Source organism: Ascaphus truei, chromosome 1, assembly GCF_040206685.1.
Source record: "Ascaphus truei isolate aAscTru1 chromosome 1, aAscTru1.hap1, whole genome shotgun sequence".
Lineage (NCBI taxonomy): Eukaryota > Metazoa > Chordata > Amphibia > Anura > Ascaphidae > Ascaphus > Ascaphus truei.
In genome coordinates, this window is record NC_134483.1 from 45,585,146 (window position 1) to 45,608,589 (window position 23,444).

The window sequence follows — 23,444 nt, forward strand, 5'->3', positions numbered from 1 at the left end:
TGATCGTGGTGCGTCTCACTTGAATTTCCCAGACCTACAAGGTTGGCGCCGGCGATGACGTCACACGGAGGCGCCATACACGCGGCTTAGAGCCGGTCTCATCACGGAGCCAGCAGTGAAGACACCAGGCGGGCGGAGGGCAGCAGGCACCGGTTGGCGTACATGAGTACAGGAGAGGAGTTCTTATCCAGCTTCTCATCCTGACTCTTTGTGAATTCCTGCACAACGGGGCCCCCCCCCTAGGTTCATAAGTCTGCAGATTGTTGCTCCATACAACCACTGAATGCTTCACATATTGATTGCAGTGGGATCTTGTTTTTTGCCTTTTGCCTTTTACCAACCAAAGCTTACAAAGTACTTCCAACACCGAGACCCCTATTATACATATGCACTTGTAGAGCACCGAACTCCATGGGGTTCATTCCCCTTATTCTATACAAAATAAAGGAAATTAGTCTCAGTATAAATATTTGTACCATGATTATTGTATGTCTTTATTTATATAGCGCCAAAAGTGTACTCAGCGCTTCACAAAGAATACAGTACAGGGAATTATATTTATACAATAAGTGCAGCAAAATCAGAAAATAGGAAAGGAAATCCCTGCCCCGAAGAGCTTACAATCTAAGAGGTTTAATGGGAAACTTACAGAGACAGTAGGTGAGGGAGTAAGTGCTGTACATGGCAGTGCTTGGTCACAATGGGTGGTAGGAGTGACTGAGTGTGGGACAATAGCCATGAGTGCAGGCTATTGGGATACTTGATTTGTGGGGTGAGATTTAAGGTAGGTCAGTATTAAATGAAAAGGTTAACACCATTTACAGGGGAAGAGATGGCAGCGAGGCATGAGTGAGATCAGGTGTGTATGTCTGGCTTCAGGCTTAGGGGAGATCCCCAGTTGCGGGAAGGAGTAGATAGAGGGTGGGAATAGAGGATTTGTGTGGGTGTTTTTTTATTGCGGGGTATAGAAGTTGTTGGGAGAGAGGTGTATAAATAATGGTGCAGTGGGGAGTGGGGATGTTGGAGAGAACAGAGACATTCACAAAGGAGTGAGGAAACAGTAAGCAGAAAAAGCAATAGGGAGGCCATAGTAAGATGCAAGAGAAGAGACTTCACAGGTAATGGAGGATAAAAGTGAACAAATAATCACAGATGTTAAAAGTGAATGTCTCACAGTGGCAAAGTTGTAATGCAGAGTCCAGATCTTCCTCAAATCTTCACCTCCAATTTCAAATAGTTAGATTATCAATTCTCTCTCAATTGATAGGAGTCAGCTCACAAACATACCAAATAGCTAGATTATCAATTATCTCTCAATTGATAAGAGTCAGCTCACAAACATACCTGTTTGAAGAAATTAATCAGAATATTAGTCCAGATATTCAGAATGCATCCATGATTAAAGATAAAGAAAGAAAACATCCAGAGATGATTCACTCCAAAATTAACTCTTGTAGACACTTTAGATATGCCACTTAAGATGTGACTCTTTTGATGTTACACAGCCAGATTAAGAACTGGTTGAAGGATAGACAACAGAAAGTTGTTAGAAATGGAACCATTTCAGGTTGGGCTAAAGTTGTGAGTGGAATACCTCAAGGATCGGTACTGCTTTTTATTTTTTTTATTAATCACCTTAAGGTTGGCATAGAGAGCTGTCTCCATCTTTGATGATGATACTAAATTGTGCAAGGTAGCAAAATCAGAGCAGGATGTAATTTCTCTCTAGAAGGACTTTGATATACTGGAAACTTGGGCAGGTAAAGATGAGGCTTAATACAAATAAATGCAAGATAATGCATTTTGGGAAATATGGAGTACAGTTTTGGACACCACTCTATAAAAAATAGAATATGGAACTAGAAAAAATACAGAGAAGATACACCAAATTAATAAAGGGGATGAAAAATCTGACTTATGAGAACCCAGCTAAATTCGGTTTGTTTACATTAAAAAAGAGACGTCCAAGAGTGGAAATGATAACTATATACAAATATAATTTGGGGTCAATACAAGGAGCTTTTAAAATAATTATTCATCCCAAGGGCAGTACAAAGAACACAAGGTCATCCCTTTAGGTTGGAGGAAAGGATATTTCACAATCAACAAAAGAAAGGGTTCTTTACAGTAAGGGCAGTTCAAATCTGGAATTCATTACCCATGGAGACTGTCATGGCAGATACAATAGATATCTTCAAAAAAAAAAAAGGATGGACATCTTTTTTTAGAAAGGAAAGGTATACATGAATATACTCCAAATAAGTAAAGATTGGAAAATATGTTGATCCAGGGAGTAATCCGATTGCCAATATTGGAGTTAGGAAGAATTTTATTTGTTCCCTTTATTAGACATCACTGGATAATGTTTCATTGGGTTTTTTTCTGTTTGCCCTCCACTGGATCAAAATACTGTAACTACAAATATAGGATAAGTATCTGTCATCTAAATTAACATACAGTAGGTTGAACTTGGTGGACATATGTCTTTTTTCAATCTAATCTACTATGTAACTATGTCTGATTGATTGAATCGTGTCTGTGAAGTAGGTGTCGATGACTCGGAACATGAGGGTAGATGTGGGTGCAGGTGCAGTTGGGCTGAGAAGGGAGTTAAAGGCATTGAGGGTTAGAGGACAGAGTTTGTATGAGTGAAGAAAAGTGTCATAGGAGAGGAAGTCTGCTTTAGAGTGGGATTTCCTCCAGTAATGTTCTGCAGTGTGTGCGAGCACTTATTGAGGTAGTGGGTAAAGTGTGTGTGCCACGGTTGTGGCCTTCATTGTCGGGGGCGACGTGCAGTGACATGAGCTGTCTTGTACAAGAATGATGAGAGTACTGTTGTATAGAGGGTTGTTAGGTCGGTGCAGGAAAGGGTAGAGATGGGAGAGAGGAGAGGTTGTAAAAAATTAAACAAATGGAGGGTATCTAGAGCATGTAGATTTTTGTATGTGCGTGTGGAAGTACTGTAGGTGTTGTGAAGGGTGCAGACAGCAGAGTAAGGCTAAATGTAAGTAATGTAAGGTAGAGTAAGGAGGTGATGATCACAGAGATGAAAGTATGTGTAAGAGGAGTTATAGACAGAGTTGAAGTGGGAGAATACCAGGTTAAGGCAGTGTGTCCATTGAAGTGAGTAGGAGAGATGGTTCACTGCATTCTGTACACGTTGCACACATTACATTCTGTATGGACAGAAAATCATGTTATGCATTATGCATCTACAAATTGTCTATGTTGTATGCTATTGTAACACAGATCACAGATCATATGACTCCACTTAGTTTTCTTCTGCGTTCCAATCATTTTCATGCATTATTACCAATAAAGTGGCTGTAACTGATAGCACAGGGGAGGGAATGGGTTATTATGTGGTTTTAAGGGGGTGGGCCAAGTACTGCAGTGGGATACCTCTGTATTCAATGGGAGGGATTACATCTTACATAGTTTTACAATATTTGTCTGGAATTACATTACAGAACATTTGTCTTCTGCTGCTTGCTTAATTTCAGTGAATGTAGCTGTAGCCTTCTCTTTAATAGTGTCCATATTCATATTTTGAATGTTTTGGATGTGTCCAAATATTGAGTCTCTTTCTTCCTCTTCATCTCGATCTTCAGCAACCATCTTCTGGAGATCCACTGGTAACTCCACATCATCGCCCGCCATCTGTATTTGATTATCATCCTTTTCACTCTAACAAAAGGAGACACGAAAAACGTACATGAAAACAATGTGCACTGACTATTTCTAATGTGCACTGTTGCCAACAATTCTAATTTAACAATAAGGACAGTAAGGGTGTAAGAAAAATGTGTCCTATTACTGTATGTAAAAACAGTAACACAATCATGGAAGGTCTGCAACACAGTGATAAGTCACACTTTAGCGCTACTGTAAAGGTGTTAGATATAAAGAAAATAATTGTAATTTTAAATTATTTTAACTAAAGGGAAGCAGTGTATCTTATGCAAGCTTTGCATTTGGTCATAAAATAAGAAGACCTAATTCTGGAACCCACGTATCAAGCCCAGTGAAGTTCCCACAATAATATCTATATATGAGCTATATAGCTGAATTACAAACAAATGATAGAAATACAAGTGATTTTATCATGGTATTGCAAAGTGCTGCACTGTAATAATACCATGGGGAATTTGCATATATATTGCAATCCACTGCGTAATGTTTTTGATGTGTATATGTGTGTATATATATATATATATATATATATATATATATATATATATATATATAGTACAAAAAACCGCAAAAGGCACAAATCAGAGACACAGGTGCATGGATATACAACACCTGAAGGATAAATACGTGAACAAGTCCTATATTCGAATTCCACAACGAGATGTACCTATAGATGAAAAAGATACCAATATGGTGAAGTACGTTCACTCGGTGAGATTAGCCACAGGGCTTAATTCTCAGATTGATATAACAGTCCCAAAAGCCTTTAAATAAGGCTTTGCAGCAAATAGAAAGGCAGTTAGAAAATACTGTTATTATTCTGGGGCCCCAGAAGAAGTCAAACGAAACTTGTAGGGTGAGGATCTCTTAGTAGATCTCCCTATTTTCTGTTGTATTCAGTATTTTTAACTGTCTTTCTATTTGCTGCAAAGCCTTATTTAAAGGCTTTTGGGACTGTTATATCAATCTCAGAATTAAGCCCTGTGGCTAATCTCACAGAGTGAACGGAGCCAGCGGTATCCCCGTTTAGGGGAGTGACGTCACCATCAGAGGACCCGCGCAACTGCTGATTACAGCTGAGCAGTGACACTTCCGCGTCCAAGCACACAGACGGAGTGAGCGGTTCCTGAGATTATCAGCCCCTTTGATGCAGCGATCTGAAAGCATTTTACTGATATGCCTGATATTTCTGCTACATTGTAAGTAGCCTCTGTTGCTTGCGCAATAATTTTATTCATAAACGTACTTCACCATATTGGTATCTTTTTCATCTATAGGTACATCTCGTTGTGGAGTTCGAATATAGGACTTGTTCACGTATTTATACTTCAGGTGTTGTATATCCATGCACCTGTGTCTCTGATTTGCGCCTTTTGTGTTTTTTTGTACTTTGTATTTACTTTGGGGTGGTGTACACCCATTACATTGTGGCAGCACTCATAGACATCATTGCAACACTATTTTAAATCAGTTTTGCGTACCTTATACTTTTTTCTTTTTAATATATATATATATATATATATATATATATATACACACACAATTGTGTAAATAATATACTGAAATCATGTAGATATCTCATCTATTGTCAATAAATGAATCACAGAGCTTCCCTGTAACCAGGGTAAGACTGAGTTAGTTGCAATCAGTGTGAAACAGAAAACAGTCTTTCAATTCCATCTCCTTTCCAGGCAAATCCCTAAACGGAGATTGATTTCTTATTGAGAGCAGACAAAATAAAACACTCAGAAAAGATTACCCGGACAGACCTTTCAATTAACTTCAGCATATAGCTATCTACACCAAATGGAAAGCTATGAGATACAGAACACAATTGTTAGTAGAGAATTGTTTGTGCACATCTGGATATAGGCACATTTTACAAATCTAATATTTTTCAGGAGTATATCATTGGGGTAAAATCTTAAACTTAAAAAACACGTCTTGTGTGTATATGTATATAGATATATAGATATATATGTATATATATATGTATATATATATATATATATATATATATATATAACATATGAACCAGCCCAAAGACCAGAAAAGAGACAGCAACCAGCAAGGAGTAATCCAAAATAATCTGTATTTAAGTAAACAGATACACGAAAGCCAACGTTTCGGTCTCACAGGGAGACCTTCCTCAGGGCCGTGAAGGTCTCCCTGTGAGACCGAAACGTTGGCTTTCGTGTATCTGTTTACTTTAATACAGATTATTTTGGATTACTCCTTGCTGGTTGCTGTCTCTTTTCTGGTCTTTGGGCTGGTTCATATGTTATGTGGATTCCTATGGGACTAGCAACTGCCTTTTGCCTTACATCAGAGTGCTGACTTCTTGTTTTATGTTATATATATATATATATATATATATATATATATATATATATATATTTTGTGGATTTTGGCAGGTCTGTCCATCCCTACCCAGTATCCTGAAAAGGTATGAGAGACTACGCACAGCCATGTATATATATCCAGCTCGATGTAAGCTCCTTTAGACCAAGGCAAGGAGGGTTACATACATGTAGGCAAATGGAAGGGATAATAATGTGAGTTGTGGTCAGTAGGAAGACACAAGAGTGCCACAGACTAGGAGTGGGGCGGCGTAAGGAAAGCGTCAGGGACTTATATAAAAATTGTCTCTTGAATAAGAAAACTGTAGTAATACAGGTAAACCCCGTTATAACGTGCCTCGCTATACCGCGATTCGGTTATAACGCGGTTTTCCCGTGGCTCCCGTTTAAAAAAAAAAAAAAATTAATTTTTTTTTTAGGTTTTTTTTTGCACACTGCACACACTGCACACACTGCACACACTGCACACACTGCACACACTGCACACACTGCACACACTCACTGCACACACACTGCTCATTGCTCACACTGCTCATTACTCACACTGCACACACTGCACACACACACTGCACACACACTGCTCATTGCTCACACTGCACACACTGACACACTGCTCATTGCTCACACTGACACACTGCACATTGCTCACATTGCACACACACTGCACACACACTGCACACTGCTCACACTGCACACACTGACACACTGCTCATTGCTCACACCACACACACCACACACACACACACACACACACACACATAAATCAGCCTTACCTTGGGGATGATTGGTGAGGCATGTGGCTACAGGGGGGGGGGGGGGGCGCTGCGTGCCGCTGGGGGTGGTGCTGCGGTGGAGGGGGGTGATGGCTGCGGGGGCTGGTGGGATGGCCCGGTGCAGCGCGAGGGGGCAGGTAGGTGGGGGTAGGTTGGCGGTACGGCCCGGGGCGGGGGGTGGGACGTCATTGGGTCGGGGCCCTGCGATGCGGCGGAGTGGCAGGACGACCCTGCGATGCGGCGGGGCGAGGGGGCCCGGTCCTGCGAGGGGGAGGGTGGTGACGGTGCTGGGGGGGTTGGTGCTGCAGGGGTCAAGGCGGCTGATCACCTGTTCCCCGGGCCTCCCTCTCGCGCCGGAGCTGATGACTTCCGGCAGTTTTTTTTTCTTCTGTTCCCCGGGCCTCCCTCTCGCGGGAAGGGGCTGGGAGGGAGAGGGAGGGGGCTGGGAGGGAGGGGGCTGGGAGGGAGAGGGAGGAGGCAGGTGGCCCACATGTAGGGCTTCCGGACACCTCTTCCTTCCCTCCTCACTCCCTCCCGAACAGGCACGCGGCGGCCATTTTTTTTTCAAATTAGCGCGACCCCGTTATTAACGCGGTGGTCTCGGGGTGGACCCCGAGGACCGCGTTATAATGGGGTTTACCTGTAATAATAAAAGTCTTTCTATCAGGATCAGTTCTGGGTAAATCCTAAAAGGGGCGCTAGCTTGAGGGTGTTAGAGGAGAGATGTGTAGATATATAGGGCTTCAAAGGGAAAAGAAAGAGAAAGAAGCACACCAGAGATAGTAAAAATAGTCCTTAATAAAGTACGTATACATCACTTACATATAACAAATTAATTTATGGGCACATCAGGTGATGCATTGCCAAAACAGTGCATCCTCCGTATGATGTAGTGCAGCCAGGAGCAATAGAAAAGGCTGCCGGAGTTCAAGCAGTCTACACCTTTAAAGCAATCAACACACCGAAGTCCTCGCGGTAACCTACTCACGTAAACGTATCAACATCAACGCATTTCGTATGTTCAATCGTACTTCATCAGGGCTTGCCAGGTACAGTACTTCTCTTTTGGCGTGGGTGGCAGGAGTATACCCCCTTTCAGATACCCTCTAGCATAACTGTTCCCTGATGTTCACATCTTCCCAGGGGGCTCATGTTGTATATGGGCTTGGTTCACCAAAGTTGAGTTCAATCCTTTCATTGTTCATAACTCCTCACAATGGCAGCTCCCCCTCATAACATCAACTCTGTCAAATTTCACACATTTTACGTGAGTCTCACGCATTTCGTGCCAGTGTCACAGTCTTGTGCATTATGTTTCCTAATCTCACGCTGAAATCTAACCTTACCCAATCAAAATCTGTTTGGCATTCACAAGAATGCTAAAATGATTCTGATTTGGTTAGGACATCTGAGTTGGACACTACTAGTATAAATACTAGTATATATAGTCAAGCTCGAGTATCATGTGAGTTACAGAGCAATGCAGGCGTTCCAGAGGAGTCAGGAGTTCAGAGTAACTGCGACTTTGCTCACATGCACACAGCGTGCTACTCAGGTTCTCTTCATGCACGACATGATGACCAGCGGCCGGAGACTTGTTGACTGCATTCGGTGTCACTTAATGATTGAGCAGTTCTCTTTATTTTGGCGTACTCTGGTTGCTGATCTGAGTGATCCCGACTTGGCTGCAGCAGAAAGACTCATTGATTGAAGTCATCAACGCAGTTCTTTCAGGCTACCGGATGTGGGTCATTTATGGAGAGCCACAGCACTGTAACAAGGTGGCTCCCTGTCAGAGCAGTGGTGGTATGTGGGAGGACTGGGCTTGGAGACTGGGTGACCTGCTTAGCAGGAAGTTCTGAGTCAGACAACAGGCTGAGGCCTAATAGACATCTCTGTCAGAGACCACAGGAGAAGGAATGTAGTAGTAGTAAGGAAAGGGTAACAGCCATGATTTAGTCGGGACGGTCCAGAACATTTGGTGCCGGACTTTAGCCACCACTCACCTTGCCGCAATGAGATTTCTCTGCAGCTGTTTTGCCATCAGGGTAAGCCCCTAACCTTATGCCTTACCCTAAAAATCCCTAATCTTAACCCCTAATACAAACGCTGCCCCTACCCTAAAAACCTTAACTCCTCATCCTAAACCCCTTATCCTTAAACCCCTATCTTTAACCCCCTACCCTAACCGCTAAAACCCCTTAAGTTAACTTACCGTATTGGTGAAATGGCCGGCGGCTGAGTGTCCAGCGGCAGAGCAGCTGCGGCAAAGGCTCCATCGGCGGCAAAACACCGGCACCGACTTGGTCGTGCCAAATTGCCACAACCAAATGTCAGATTCCATACTCGGTATTCCATTCTGCATAGGCGAGTTCTCGAGACAGCATCATTGGGAGTGAGTTGTATTAACGTGAGGCCTAACTTGACGGTTGCAGTCTTTCAGGGGGAGGGTTTTCCTGCAGGGACTGCACCTATCTCTGATAGGCCTTGTTGGAATGGATGCGCTGCACCGAAGATAAGAGCTACAGATCAAAAAACCTGTCCTGTCTAACCCCACTAACACCGGTGGACACTCAGAATCCTGTGAGCAGCGCTACACCGGTAACCAGAACCAAATCTCCCTTGGAGGGGGGGGGGAGGGTGGGAAAGGGTTACATATACATAAAGTATTCCTCCCTGTGTGGTCTTAAAAAGTGTGGTGCTTTGTTATGTAGATTTTGATACCTGTCTAAAAAAGGCTTTATATTCTGTCATGCTTTAAAAAAAGCTTTTGATAGTACAATCCGATAAAGTCACTAACCTTTGCAATTGCAAAGTGTGGGTATCACATTCATTCACAACCCAGCCTAGCCTATTCACATTTTTTTTTACTGGCAATTTCCCAGAGCTTTGCAGTTTAATAATGGTGTAGTATCATATCTCTGGACTAGACATTACCTGTACTGACAAGCAGCACGATGTCATAGTAAGTAGATTTTATTTGTTAAACCAAGTTTAAATAATGTCCCTCTTGTTTTTCAGCCGGAAATCTCGGTGTCTGTTTGGGTTGTGTTTTTCCTGAAACATTCAGGAGGAATGAAGTTACATGAGACGGTGAGTGGGGCATGAGCCAGGGTCACGGACAGACACACAGACAGTGACAGATCATAGAGAGGGACTGGAAGACAACACACGGCACAACCAAATATGTATTTAATTGCTAACGAGAAATTCAGGTAGAGAAACAAACATTGTATTGAGGAATGAAGGTACCACTAGTAGGGAGGGAATAGAATGATGAGGGGGGATCATTTGACTTTAAGGCCCTTATTATATAAAATGGATTGGCTCTATCGCAGTTTATAGAATAAAGCCCCATTTATGTCAATGGGCTTTGAGGGCGATAGAAGCAAACTGGCACTATCACCGTTTATAGAATAGGAGCCTACGATGGACCCAAGTTGCGACCAGTACATTGACTCCTTAAGCCGGGATGGGATGTCTGACTCAGTGTGCTCCTCTCTATGGTTCTTCTGTCCTGGCTCTGCCTCTTCTCCGTTGCTGGGCTGAGCCATGCAGGATCAGAGGGTGCCAGAACCGTGCCACCCTTGCCCAGCACTGACCAGAATTTGACCCTGTTCATGTGTGACTGTCCTAAGTGTGCCCATTACTTTCAAGCACTCTGTGCCGTCGTGTCACCAAGACAGCTTGCTGAAACAATCCCTGGCTAGCTTGAGACTGTGGAGCAGAACTGGACGACAATTACACAAGAGAACATTATTGATTAACATTTGTTTTAATGACTGTATGATGTAATTACAGTGTAAGAACTTCTGTGTCTGAGCAAATCTCACAGTGAGTCACGCATTCCAGAGGGCCGACCTTGCGGTGACGGGATATTTAAACATGGCAGCTCCATAACCTCAATGTACAGTAGGTCACCCTCCCCCCCCTCCATACCCCAGACTGCTTCCTATATGGGAGAGGGACCCTAAGAGGCCACCCCCACACTGATTAAATAAAAAGATGAGATATGAACTTTGATGCTCACCACACAGTGGTTGATCGAGATGACTTGACCTACTTAGCGCATTTGTGACTGACTTACATATAATGGAGATACCTACTGTAAAGTACATAATAATATTTTTTCTCTTACGTAGCACTAACAGTGCATTCAGCACATATAAGTTTGCTTGCTCAATGAGTCACTGACCCAATGAGCTTACAATCTGATTTTGTTGCTCAAGGCACAGGCAGATAAAGTGACTTGCCCAAAGTTATAAAGAACTGACACTAGGATTTGAACCAGGCTCCCCTGCATCAAAGCCAGTGCTGTTTTCAGCATCATTGCCTTTACTCACTAAGCAACTCCTTCAGTCCCGTTACTCTACAATGCATGGCTAGTCCAGACTGCCTCTCTATCCCCTGTCATGTAAGCCCTTAGTAGCTACAGGCTGTGACAGGTTATCCAGTTGGCATTGAACCCCCTTATGCTGACTCTCTGAGTGACAGGTGGTGACTCAGGGTCTGTGTACAGCCAATCATGGTAAAGAACTTGTGCCCTCCTCTTTTGGAGTCGCAAAGAGAAAGTGCCAAATTGTAGTTAGTCCAGTTCCACCCCTCCTATGGAGAGTAGGTGTGTGCTGCTCCTCCTGGCTAGGAGTGAGTCAGGCATGTCAGTCCCCCCAGGGCTGACTGGTAAAAGAGAGATCAGAGGCATCAAGTAGTGGTGTACCGAGTACCCGGAATTACCCGGTACCCGGCGTTAACCGGCACATTTCCAGCTACCCGGACATGACCCAGCAACTGAGAAGTGGGCTCGGCGCCGGGTAATACCTGGCGTCGGGTAATGTCAGGGCAGCTGGAAATAATCTTATTACTTACCTTTCCGAAGACATCTAGGATCAGCAGCAGCAGTCCTGTGGCGTTGGCAGCATCGGAGGCTGTCCAATAGGAACGCTCCGTCTCCTGCTCCGGTCACTTGGTTCCCCGGCGGCTCACACACACACTGTTTAACCTGCTCCGGTGCTGTGGAAGTGATCCCTGCAGCTCCCCCACCGGCTGAAGACACCTCCGATGCTGCCACCGTCACAGGACTGCTGCTGCTGGTCCTAGATGTCGCTGCCACCCTGCAGGTAAGTCCCAAACCGGGTAACCGACCGAGTAGAACCTTTCATTTTGGCCGGGTACCCGGTTTTTTTTTTATAAATGAGGACCCGGTCCAACACTAGCCGGGGCCTGGGACCCTCTGTCATCAATCTGCATCCGCTGTATACCATCTGCAGCGACTGCCAAATAAAGCATCCCTTTCTCTATAACTCTGCCTGAGTCTACAGTCTATTGGGCAGGGGTGTGAGAGAAGTCTGCTTTGGTGGGGACTGTCTCTGGGAATACTGGAGTCCACTGAAGCTGGAGGCACCGACACCCTGAGTTAAACATCAAGATCATCAAAAGCCTGTCCTGTTCCCCACTCCATCGCGGACCACTCAGCTCTCCTGGACCCTCACAGGTATGCACCCACCACAAACAGCAGTAACCAGTAGTACATCTTCCAGAGAGGGGGTAGAAACTGTGTTACACATAGAAGCAATGAAAATCCCTCCAGTGGTAAAGGGATATATAGCCTAAATCACACGTGACTAGGATGTTGTCTCACCACAGTATATTGATGCTGCAATTTTCCCCTTTCAACAGTTTATCTATGTTTATTGCCCTGCAAGGGCAATCCTAATAAATCTCTGCATGTTATTCCAGTAATAAATCCGCCCTTTTCTTGCTCAGTCCTATGATTAAGCATGGCTGGTATAAACATGCAGCCACACTGAGATTTAATTTGCAGTACAGTGAAAGCACTCAGCCATGCAACTATTCCACTATTATTTTAATGGCACTTTAGTAATCTGAAAATATGTCCCCAAACTTTACTCCTATGCACAAAGCATGCCCTGCCTAGAACAGGTGTGCTCAACGCCAGCCCTCAAGCCCCCACAACAGTCAGTTCTTCAGCACAGGTGGCTCAGTCAAAGACTGAGCCTCTGATTGAGCCACCTGTGCTGAAGCAGGGATATGCTGAAAACCCGACCTGTTGGGGGGCTTGAGGACTGGAGTTCAGCACCCCTGCCATGGAACACTTATAGCACATCATTCTTATGTCAGCAGCTACCTAAAGTTAATACGTACTGCACGGGTGCCATCGTTTCAGAGACTGGGACTGCGCAAAAAACGTTTTTAGAAAATCCCATAGTAGCTATTTTTGGAGCGTCCTCCAACTAAGATTTTTACATCAACAAATCTCCAACTCGGAACACTATTGGAAGAGAATCCCGGTGTGATTAGAATAATAACGGGATAGTAAAAAACGTTTGTGCAAAAAAATAAAATAATTTTAAATTACTAAATGGAAATGTATTTTTAATTTCGAGATGGATGAGACCAAACGAGGTTTGCTGGTGGAATGAATACAATCTACTGCTAGGGTCCCCGAGGTCACCATAACAATATATGGCAACTAATCCTTCCCATGAACTCTGCTACATTTTTTTCATATGAATCACTTATCCATAAGGCCAAGAAAGTCCCATTATCACATTCTCTCCTGCTAACATGAAATCACTTTGGATGAGCGATTGAGTCACAGTGTAAGTACTATACTTGACGCAAGTAAATTAAAACGTTCACCAGGAATTGCACATAAGGCCACCACAAATGTAACTTGTGGAACACAGACTCAAGACAACCTACTTCCGCCGAAGGAAGTTTCCAGAGAGATGTTTATAATAGGCAGTTCAAATGAAGATTGTTCTCAAACGTAGGGGAGCCAGGTATCAGTGTAAAACATGTACAAAAGGAAAACACAACAAAGAGCAATAAAGTTTAAGTAAGGTGAATGTGTTGGAAGAAGATCTCTGAAGTGGGAACTCACATTATCCCAACATAAATTGGGCAAATCCAAAACTGTGGCAAATGTTGGAAGTACAGGTGAGTGATGTTCCCCCGGTGTGGTGTGGTATTTTGGCTCTGGTGTAACGTTGTTCCCCATCTCATGTGGTATACTGTAGACGTGGCGACGTCAAGTGGCAATGGGGAGTTAGAACAAAGAAAGCCAACATAGTGTAATCCAGTCGGATAAATACAGCTTTATGGGTAAATCTAAAATCAAAACTTACACAGCGTCTACTAGAGAAACCCCCGCTACAGCTTAATAATAGTACTGATAGAATGGTGATGGTGCTGTAGAGGACACAAACCCCAATTTAATAGCACTCTATCACTAACTGGGTGATTAATGAATTAATTAAAATATACATTTTTATTAGGAGCAAAAGATAAAATGCAGGATGTTAAAATCAATTATGCATTATTTAACTGGTTATTTTAACACCCTGTATTTTATCTTTTGCTCCTAATAAAAATGTATATTTTAAGTCATTAATTACCCAGTTAGTGATAGAGTGCTATTAAATTGGGGTTATTGTCCTCTACAACTGTTACTTACATAGTGTCATAAGGTATCAGGCAAATAAAATATGGTGTGATGAGGTACTCTCCCCGAAGCATCCGTGTGGCACCTCTCCGTCGCGTCACTTCCGGTTGTGACGCACTTCCGATCCCAGATGAAGGAGAGCGTATTTTGTGTTCCTGAATAGAGATTTTTCCTATTACTTAAAATCCGTCTGAATTAGAATCCGGCAAACGGAATCAGAATCCGGCAAACGGAATCAGAATCCAGCAAACGGAATCAGAATCCGGCAAACGGAATAAGAATCCAGCAAACGGAATCGGAATCCAACAAACGGAATCAGAATCCAGCAAACGGAATCGGAATCCGGCAAACGGAATTAGAATCCAGCAAACGGAATCAGAATCCAGCAAACGGAATCAGAATCCAGCAAACGGAATCAGTATCCAGCAAACGGAATCAGTATCCAGCAAACGGAATCGGAATCCAACAAACGGAATCAGAATCCAGCAAACGGGATTAGAATCCGGCAAACAGAATTATTATGGAAGTAGTAAATAAATATCAATGTAAAGACGTTCGGATTTAAGTTTAATCAGTCGATGGATTCCTCAAAATCCGTGCGGCCGAGACCCAAAGACGGATTTTGAAGAATCCGGATGGTCATCTGACGGCGGATCGGATTTAACTGGGGAATTCCACAGATCGGATTCACCCACCTCTATTCCTGATCTTCTTACAGTAAATAAGTAGCCTCTTCTTGACATATTAAGTCAATTTAACAAGTGTCAGTAGGAACACAAAATTAGACTGTACATGTAACCCCTTTCATATTTGAAACTAACCATTGTACTACATAACTTACAGTATGATATGGGGTGAGTAGAAATGACTGATGCTATTCGAGATAGAATGAGGAATCAGAAGGTTCTTAAAGCAGCAGTCCAAGCTGCCGTTCCCCCCCCCCCCCCTCCTCCCCCTTTAACATGTGCATCAATACAATCCACACAAGGATAAGTAATTAGCTAAGCTGCAGATTGATACGTTCTCCTGTGATAGATTGGCAAAGATTCGGCTCGGGTCAGTGCAGCAGAAGAGGACCCAAGATGCAAAGTTCTATGGGGAAGATCATGTGACCAGGCAGTCATTATATACAATTGGTGCACTGCTAGAGGGAGGGCAGGGCTCAAAAAGGTGTGCCAGAGCCTGTTTCAGAAGAGGAAGGGGATGTGACTTTGTAAATGCTTGCTATAGAAACAAAAAATGCTTATTACATTATAATACATTAAAAGTGTCATTTACGGTTGATTTAAAAAAAATGCTACAAGTATTTTCTCATAGTACAGAATTGATTTATTTAAAAAAACACACATGTAGGATATTGGTTGGTCTGCAGCTTTAAGTAAATAGAGCAAAAAAAAAAAACGAATAACTGTCAGTCAGCTCATGACTGGTAGTTTTAAATGATTTAACTTAACTGCAACATATTTAAGATCAGTGTTATACTTTTTACCTGTGGGAGCCTATATTTCTCTCTCAAATGAACTCGCAGGGAAGCTCTCTCTGCCTTCTTTTGGGTAAACTGGGCATCTCTCTCCATCCTGCAAACCAAAACAGAATGATTTTGTATAACAGTAAAACAACATAATTGGAGATAAATAATGAGGTCTATTTAATCAATGGCCATTAACAGTCTCTAAAAGCTCTCAGCATCGCCTGAATAACCCTCTCTATGGGGCCGAATCACAAAGCAGTGATAAAATCAGTGCATCTGCGTCCGACTATGGAGCCTATGCACTAAGCGCCGATAAGACACTTATCGAGGCCTTTTCGCCAAAAATGCCTAGTGCTATTCAGTAAGCCCTGATAAGTCACCGATAAAAGCCCTTTTCGGCAATTTTTTTCCCAAGAAATAATAAAAAAAATCGCCAAACGCACGGCGAGATGCCACTAATTGGCAGGTTTTCAAACTCGAGCAATTCTAGTAGCCCCGATTAGTTTATAGTTATATAGTTTATAGTTATAGCCCCGAATAAATAAATATATATATATATATATATATATATATATATATATATATATATATATATATATATATATATAATAGCTGTCCCACGGACTGGTGAAAAAAGTGTAAAAGCCCCGAAGGGATTAAATAAAGCATGATCTTATGTGAATAGTGCAATTAAAATCTGGCTAAAGCCAGTATCATACTTACCTTTACTATAGAGGTAAACTGGGTGCACAAATTCCCTGATGTGAATATTATAAAACTTACACATATATATATATCTCTGTCAGCCTTACACATTCACCTACCATGTTTATTGTGGGTAGCAGGGGTGGGTGAAGGGGGTATTGTGCCCAAGGATGGGTGTTTAGGCCTACCGGGTGGGTAGTGGGTTAACCGCTTAATTACTATAGCGGTTACTAACCGCTAAGGTGATTAAGGGGTTAGGGGACATTAGATTGTCTTTTTTTTATTCTTCTGTATTGTTTGTAGCAACGGAGGACATGGACGGTGATGAGGATGAGGACGGCCCTCATCGTGGCAGCCTGGCAGGGGTGAGTGCAAGATTTATGTACTTTATTTATGCTGCTTAATGTTTTACTTTAAATGGGCAAATGCACTATTATCCATATCTAGATAATAGTAATTTTGCCCATTATTGTACTGTATGTCTTAGGGGGTGGGGGGAGGGAGGGTGGTGTATTTATTTAAAAGTATTGTTTATTTTTTTGGGACACACCATTGGTACCGCAGGCCAGCGGGATCACCCGAGAGCCACGGACTCCCGCGGGGATCACGCGGGGACAACCGCCGGCCTGTTGTATTAATGGTGTGTCTGAAAAAAGGTAAACAAAGCTTTTTTGTCTATCTCCAGCTTCTTGTGCACCTGCCTTTAGCTGGTGATTTTTTCTGGCGTGCTTTTAAAGCATGATTCAGTTATCTCTGTTTAGTGAATGCCGCTGACTGTCAAAAAACGGTGCGTTTGCTGTTTTTGCCTGATCGGACGTGTTTTGCTCGCAGGGCTGAAAAAATGCCTTTTAAGGCCGATAAAGCGCTGTTATCACTGCTTTGTGAATCGCGCAGCACGCTGTATCAGCCTTAAAAGCCACTTTGTGTTCTTAAAAGCAGTTATCACTGCTTAGTGCATAGCCCCCCTAGTCTTCTAATGCCATGACAAAGTTTAAACCACGAAAGCCAATCATTTAAAAATGCACATTGTTCAGTCAATTCCATTTGCTTTGAAAATTCTTTCACCTTTTCAATGAGCATTGGGCCCGAGATAGGGGCCCCCTCCAATCGTTTCAACAAAAACCCTTCATACAAGACACTGTAACTGCACTAATTTAGGCTTATGTAGAATACAGAGTTGTGCTTTATTTGTCTCAAACTAGCAAAGAATTTGAACAATTGTTCATTTTGAACTTTGATATCATATATTGTTGACGAACCAACATTATACTGTTTCATGAAAACATTCTGATTCTTGCCCTTTCCAAGACATTTACAGATGTCTATTTTCTGCGTTAAGGTCAACACAACTCTCTTACGCATTTCTCCTTTACTTTTCGATGATATATTGGATGCCATAATGGTAGGGTGGGGATCTTTGTGATGAACACAGTGCACTAACAAAAACACAGATCACAATGGCAGATGTCAAGTATAGTAGAAAGATTACCGGTACCAGCAATTTTATTAACGGCAGTAGTGACAAACACCCGACTGCACCCGGAGGTGCCAGGGTGCCGGATAGCTTTGGCATGAATTTCTGTTACTACATTGAAGATTTGTATAGGGAATATCATAACATCTAGATACTAAAGCTTGCCGGTTGGTAAAATGTCAGATAACACGGATTTGACTGTATTAGATATTTCTAGGCAGTTTAAAAATGCTTTGCAATGACACGATTACCTTGGCTGATGCACCGGCATAATTTATCAAGAAAAATAAATTGCAAAGAACTTGACCACATTTCGTACAATAAGAGTGGCATTATTAATGTATTAAGAAATGTTATATTTTACCCAACCATAAGTTGCATAGTAATAACTGTTTGGTGCATGTGCAATTAGCTTGAAGGTTCTCTACCACTGAAACTCCAGGTAACATATACAGGGGCCAATTCACACAGCAGTGATTAGTGGTTGTAAGTGAGATAAATGCCTTTACAGCGCAATACTGCCTGCTGTGCGATTTGCAAAGCAGTGATAACAGTGCAGTATCGCGCTATAATGGCTATTTATCACCAATAAACAGTCTGTGGAAAAAAAAGTTGCATGATAGGTCAGAAAATGGCAAACCCGACGTTTTTTTTGCCAGTAAGGGCTATTCACAAAGCAGTGATAACAGAATCGTACAATTAAAGCTCGCCAGATTTTTTCACCAGCTAAAGGCTGGAGCAAAAGAGATGGAGACATGCATAAAAGCATTTTTTTTATGCACAGCATTATTACAAGAGGCTGGCGGGGGTCTCAGGGTGATCCCGCGGGTATCCGGGGGCCCTCGGGTGGTCCCTGTGGGTGTTTGGGGGTCCTCGGGTGGTCCCTGCGGGTCCTTGGGTGGTCCCTGTGGGTTCCAGAGGCCCACGGGTGGTCCTGGCAGGTGTCTGGAGGCCCTCGGGTGGTCCCTGCGGGTGTCTGGGGCTCTTGAGTGGTCCCCGTGGGTGTCTGGGGGACCTCGGGTGGTCCTCACAGGTGTCTGGGGGCCCTCGCTGGCCTGCGTTACCAATCCTGTGGGCACATTTTCCCCCCAATACATTGAAATAAATACACCCCATTCCCCCCCCCCCAACACATACAGTACTGTAATGGGCAAAATAACTATTATCCAGATATGGATAATAGCTCATTTGCCCATTATAAAATCAAACTTTAGCCAGCCAGCATAAATAAAGTAAATAACCTTTCTACTTACCCTTGCCATCATGAAGGGCATCCTCGTCAGCATACTCCAGGTCCTTGTCTTCCGATGCCAGCAAGAATACATGAAAAAATACAATCTAATGGCCCCTAACCCCTTAATCACTTTAGCGGTTAATAATCGCTATAGTAATTAAGGGGTTAACCCCCCCCCCCCGCTACCCACCTGAGAGGCCTAACCACCCACCTGAGAGGCCTAACCACCCACCCCGGGACCACTATACCCACCCTGTACCCATTGATTGCATAGTGGTACATCATACCCATAATAATATTGTGGGTGGGTGGGGTATTTATTTAAATGTATTGGGAAAAAAATGTTGGACACAGGATTGGTACCGCAGGCCAGCGGGGACCCACAGGGACCACCTGAGGACCCCCGCGGCCTCTGGTATCAATCATGTGGGGGTAGAGGATGTGGGTATTAGTGTTTTTGTGGGTAGCGACGGTGGGTGAAGGGGGTATTTGGCCCTTGGTGGGTAGCGGGAGGGGTTAACCCCTTCATTGCCTTAGTAGTTAGCCACTAAGGTAATGAAGTTGCCTGTAAATGCATTTTTATTGCATGGGATTCATGCAGGGGGTCTCCGGTGCTGATACTAATGGGTATCAGCTCCGGAGCCTCCAGGCATCAATCCAATGCAGAAAAAATGCATTTTCTTTCTAAGTCCCCCCTTGCTGCTTATTGGCAGCTTCTCACCACCTGTTCCAGGCGGGAGGATTTTGGGAGGAAATCTCTTATTCTAGAGCCGCGATTAGCCTCGATAAACTAAACGGGGCTAATAGAATTGCACGAGTTTGAAAACCTGCCAATAAGTGGCATCTCGCCGCGCGTTTGGTGATTTTTTTTATTTTCATTATTTCTTGGAAAATAAAGGGGCTTTTATCGGTGACTTATCAGGGCTTATATATATATATATATATACATATTAGTGTAGGTACCTGCATTAACAGTTATGCCTTGACGTGGCATGCAGGTTTACAAATACTTTGGCCAAAGGGTTTAACAAAATACCCTTTTACATGAGATTATTATTTTATCTTAGCCTAATTGGTAGGAGCGCAGGAATCGTTCTTTTTGTTCCACAATAAACACTAACACACACAACAGCCCTACTACCCACCTCCTAGGCCCCCAATAAAGAATTACAATATTTAATAAACAATACACAACCCACAATCTGTGCCCCCACATAAAACCAATATTTATTTATTTTACACACAGGATTAATACCCCAGGGCGGCGGGGGTCCCCTGGTGGTCCCAACGGGTGTCCGCAGGCCCCCCAGTGGACCCCAGGGGGTACCCACAGGTGTCTGGGGGCCTCCGGGTGGTCCGCGCTAGGCTCCATGGCCTCCAGGTGGTCCCCATGGGCCCCAATGGGGTCCACGGGGGGTCCGCGTGGGTTTCTGGGGGTCCCTGGGTCGTTCCCACGGGTGGTTCCCATGGGGGTCTGGGGGCCCTCAGGTGGTCCCCGAGGGTCCCCCATAGCTGTGGGGCCCCCGGTTCTTCCCCGCAGGTGTCCCCCCGTGGGTCTTCAGGTGGTACCTGTGGGCGTCCATGGATACTCGGGTGGTGCCCGTGGGTTCCCGCAAGCCTGCAATACCAATCCTGTATTAAAAAAAATAAAACATATCCTACATTTAAATCAATACACCACCCCTCCTTCCCCCCCAAACATATACAGTACAGTAATGGGCAAAATAACTATTATTCAGATATGGATAATAGATTATTTGCCCATTTTTAATCACAACATTAGCAATGCAGCATAAATAAAGTAAATAATACAGTTCTACTTACCCCTGGTAATATGCAGGGCGTCCTCGTCAGCCTACTGCAGGTCCCTGTCCTCTGTTGCCAGAAAAATACATTCTAATGTCCCCATGCCTCTTAAGCACCTTAGCAGTTAATAACCGCTATAGTAATTAAGGGGCTAAACCACCCTCTGCCACTACCCACCCAGGAGGCCTAACCACTCTCCCCAGGCAACCACCCCCACCCTTCACCCATTCATTGGTACCGTGGGTACATCATGCCCATATAATATGTGCATGATTTACCAATATACCAAGAAATGAGGAAGGATTAAAAAACAGGCACAAATAAAAAACATTACATAGCCAAATAAAACACAGCACATATCATAATAAAACACACCACATAGCAAAATAAAATACAGGACTTTGCCAATTAAATAGATAACAAATGCCAATAAAACAATTGAATGGCACAGTAGGTACATGATACCCATATAATCTGTGCATCATTTAACACTATGCCAGTCAATGGTCAAAATAAAATAAACAATCACAAACAATCAGAAAATAAAAACAAATCAAAAAGTAAACAGAACTAAATTATCACCAATCAATGAATCCAATCAAAAATAAAGACCAAAATTCACAATTAAAATACCTAAACAAAACCATTATGAAATAAATGAAAGCTCAAAGAAACCACCATCCAACAAAATCTAACTACCAAAAAGAAACCACTATTAAAAAACAAGCCCCCCCCTGCAATCAACTATTTAAAACACCACTAAAAAATACATCTTACTAAATAAAAATTACATTGCCCAAACATTTCTAAACAAACAAGCAAAATAGATTTAAAATACATAAAAACAACCATTGATTGTCCTCTGTATGTATATCCATAGAGACATACATACATACAGTGGTAATGAATGGGCATCCCCACAAAAATTCATTCACAATAAAAAATGTCTTCACCCTCCGAATCCCGGGGACACTGCAAACTCTCGAACCAATCCACGAACAGGAAGCAGGTTAAAAAAAAATCCAAAGTCTTTTTCTTCATCTGTTATTTGTAATCCAATTTCGTCACTTTCTTGGGTCTTCTGGGGGTCTTCTTCTTCATCTGTATCTTCTTACTTCTTCTGTAGGCACGCCCTTGAGGTCTTCTTGGTGGAGGAGGTCCTCCCTCCTCGGCTTCTTGCTGTCAAATTAGGGGGTAAGATGGTCCGTGGTTCACAGCAACTTCAGCAGCCAACGCATGGATGTCTAAAAAAACTTTATTGATCGCTAGCAGCAAACATCAGGCAACCACTCTAACATGTTTCGTCCAGGCTATGGACTTTTTCAAAGTCCATAGCCTGGACGAAACATGTTAGAGTGGTTGCCTGATGTTTGCTGCTAGCGATCAATAAAGTTTTTTTAGACATCCATGCGTTGGCTGCTGAAGTTGCTGTGAACCACGGACCATCTTACCCCCTTCTTCCTGTGTCATCATTTCCGGCGGAGCACGCTGACGCCAGCTACACCAGAGGAGGAAGCCGCTGCAGAATTCCCTGCACCAACAGGGACGGCTTTTTCGTGAGTACTCCTAACCTCCACGCGGTATTTCAGGGAGATTATTGAGGCGGTTAGTGCCGGGCTGTGATTTACTTGGGGGCGCCCCTTAGGGAGGTGTCCCCCTGTACCTCTATCCGGCTTACTATTACCCAACTCCCTGTTTTCAATACCGGAGGCTTATTGTTTCATTAATCATTGCTGGGTCTCTCTTCAATCAAGTTGCCATAAAGTGTGTGCACTACCTGTTAGCAGCCTCGGTATACTGGGTAATTCCATATTCTCTTGCTGTCAAATTAGGCTGCATAGGCTTTTATAGGCCTATGACATCACATTTTCTGCAAATGGTTCCACGGGCCTGATTGGCCAGTGAAAACCATGTGCTTTTCTTTTCTTTTTTTTTTGGTGACGTCATGTAAAGAAAATGAAGCCAGCCAATCAGAATGACTGTGCTTCCTTTCCCTTTCCCTTTAACATGACGTCATCAAAAGCAAGATGGCTGCCGTCACATGGTACTTGAGCCAATCAGATCGTGGGAAATATATCCCCAATCTGATTGGCTGTTGTAGTCCATGGCAGTTATTGGTATTTGTTATCTATTTAAGTGGCTATGTCTGTATTTTATTTTGCTATGTGGTGTGCTTTATTATGATATGTGCTGTGTTTTATTTTGCTGTGTTTGATTTTGATATGTGCTGTATTTTATTTTGCTGTGTTTTATTTGGCTATGTAATGTTTTTTTATTTGTGCCTGTTTTTTTAATCCTTCACAATTTCTTGGTATATTGTTAAATCATGCACATATTATATGGGCATGATGTACCCACTGTACCATTGAATGGGTGAAGGGTGGGGGTGGTTGCCTGGGGAAGGTGGTTAGGCCTCCTGGGTGGGTAGTGGCAGAGGGTGGGTTAGCCCCTTAATTACTTGTA

At 43.1% G+C, this 23,444-nt stretch overlaps 1 protein-coding gene across 1 annotated transcript in view; it reads right to left on the reverse strand.

Moving 5' to 3' along the window:
- Window positions 1-459: 459 nt before the first annotated feature.
- The window catches only part of CPLX4 (complexin 4), a 36,370-nt gene continuing 13,385 nt past the window's right edge, over window positions 460-23,444 (reverse strand). Inside the window, exons 2-3 of the mRNA XM_075587390.1 lie at window positions 15,781-15,868; window positions 460-3,687 (exon numbers count right to left, since the gene is read on the reverse strand). Of these exons, the coding sequence (XP_075443505.1) occupies window positions 3,460-3,687; window positions 15,781-15,868 (316 nt within the window). The 3' untranslated portion in view covers window positions 460-3,459. The remainder of the gene's footprint in view (window positions 3,688-15,780; window positions 15,869-23,444) is intronic.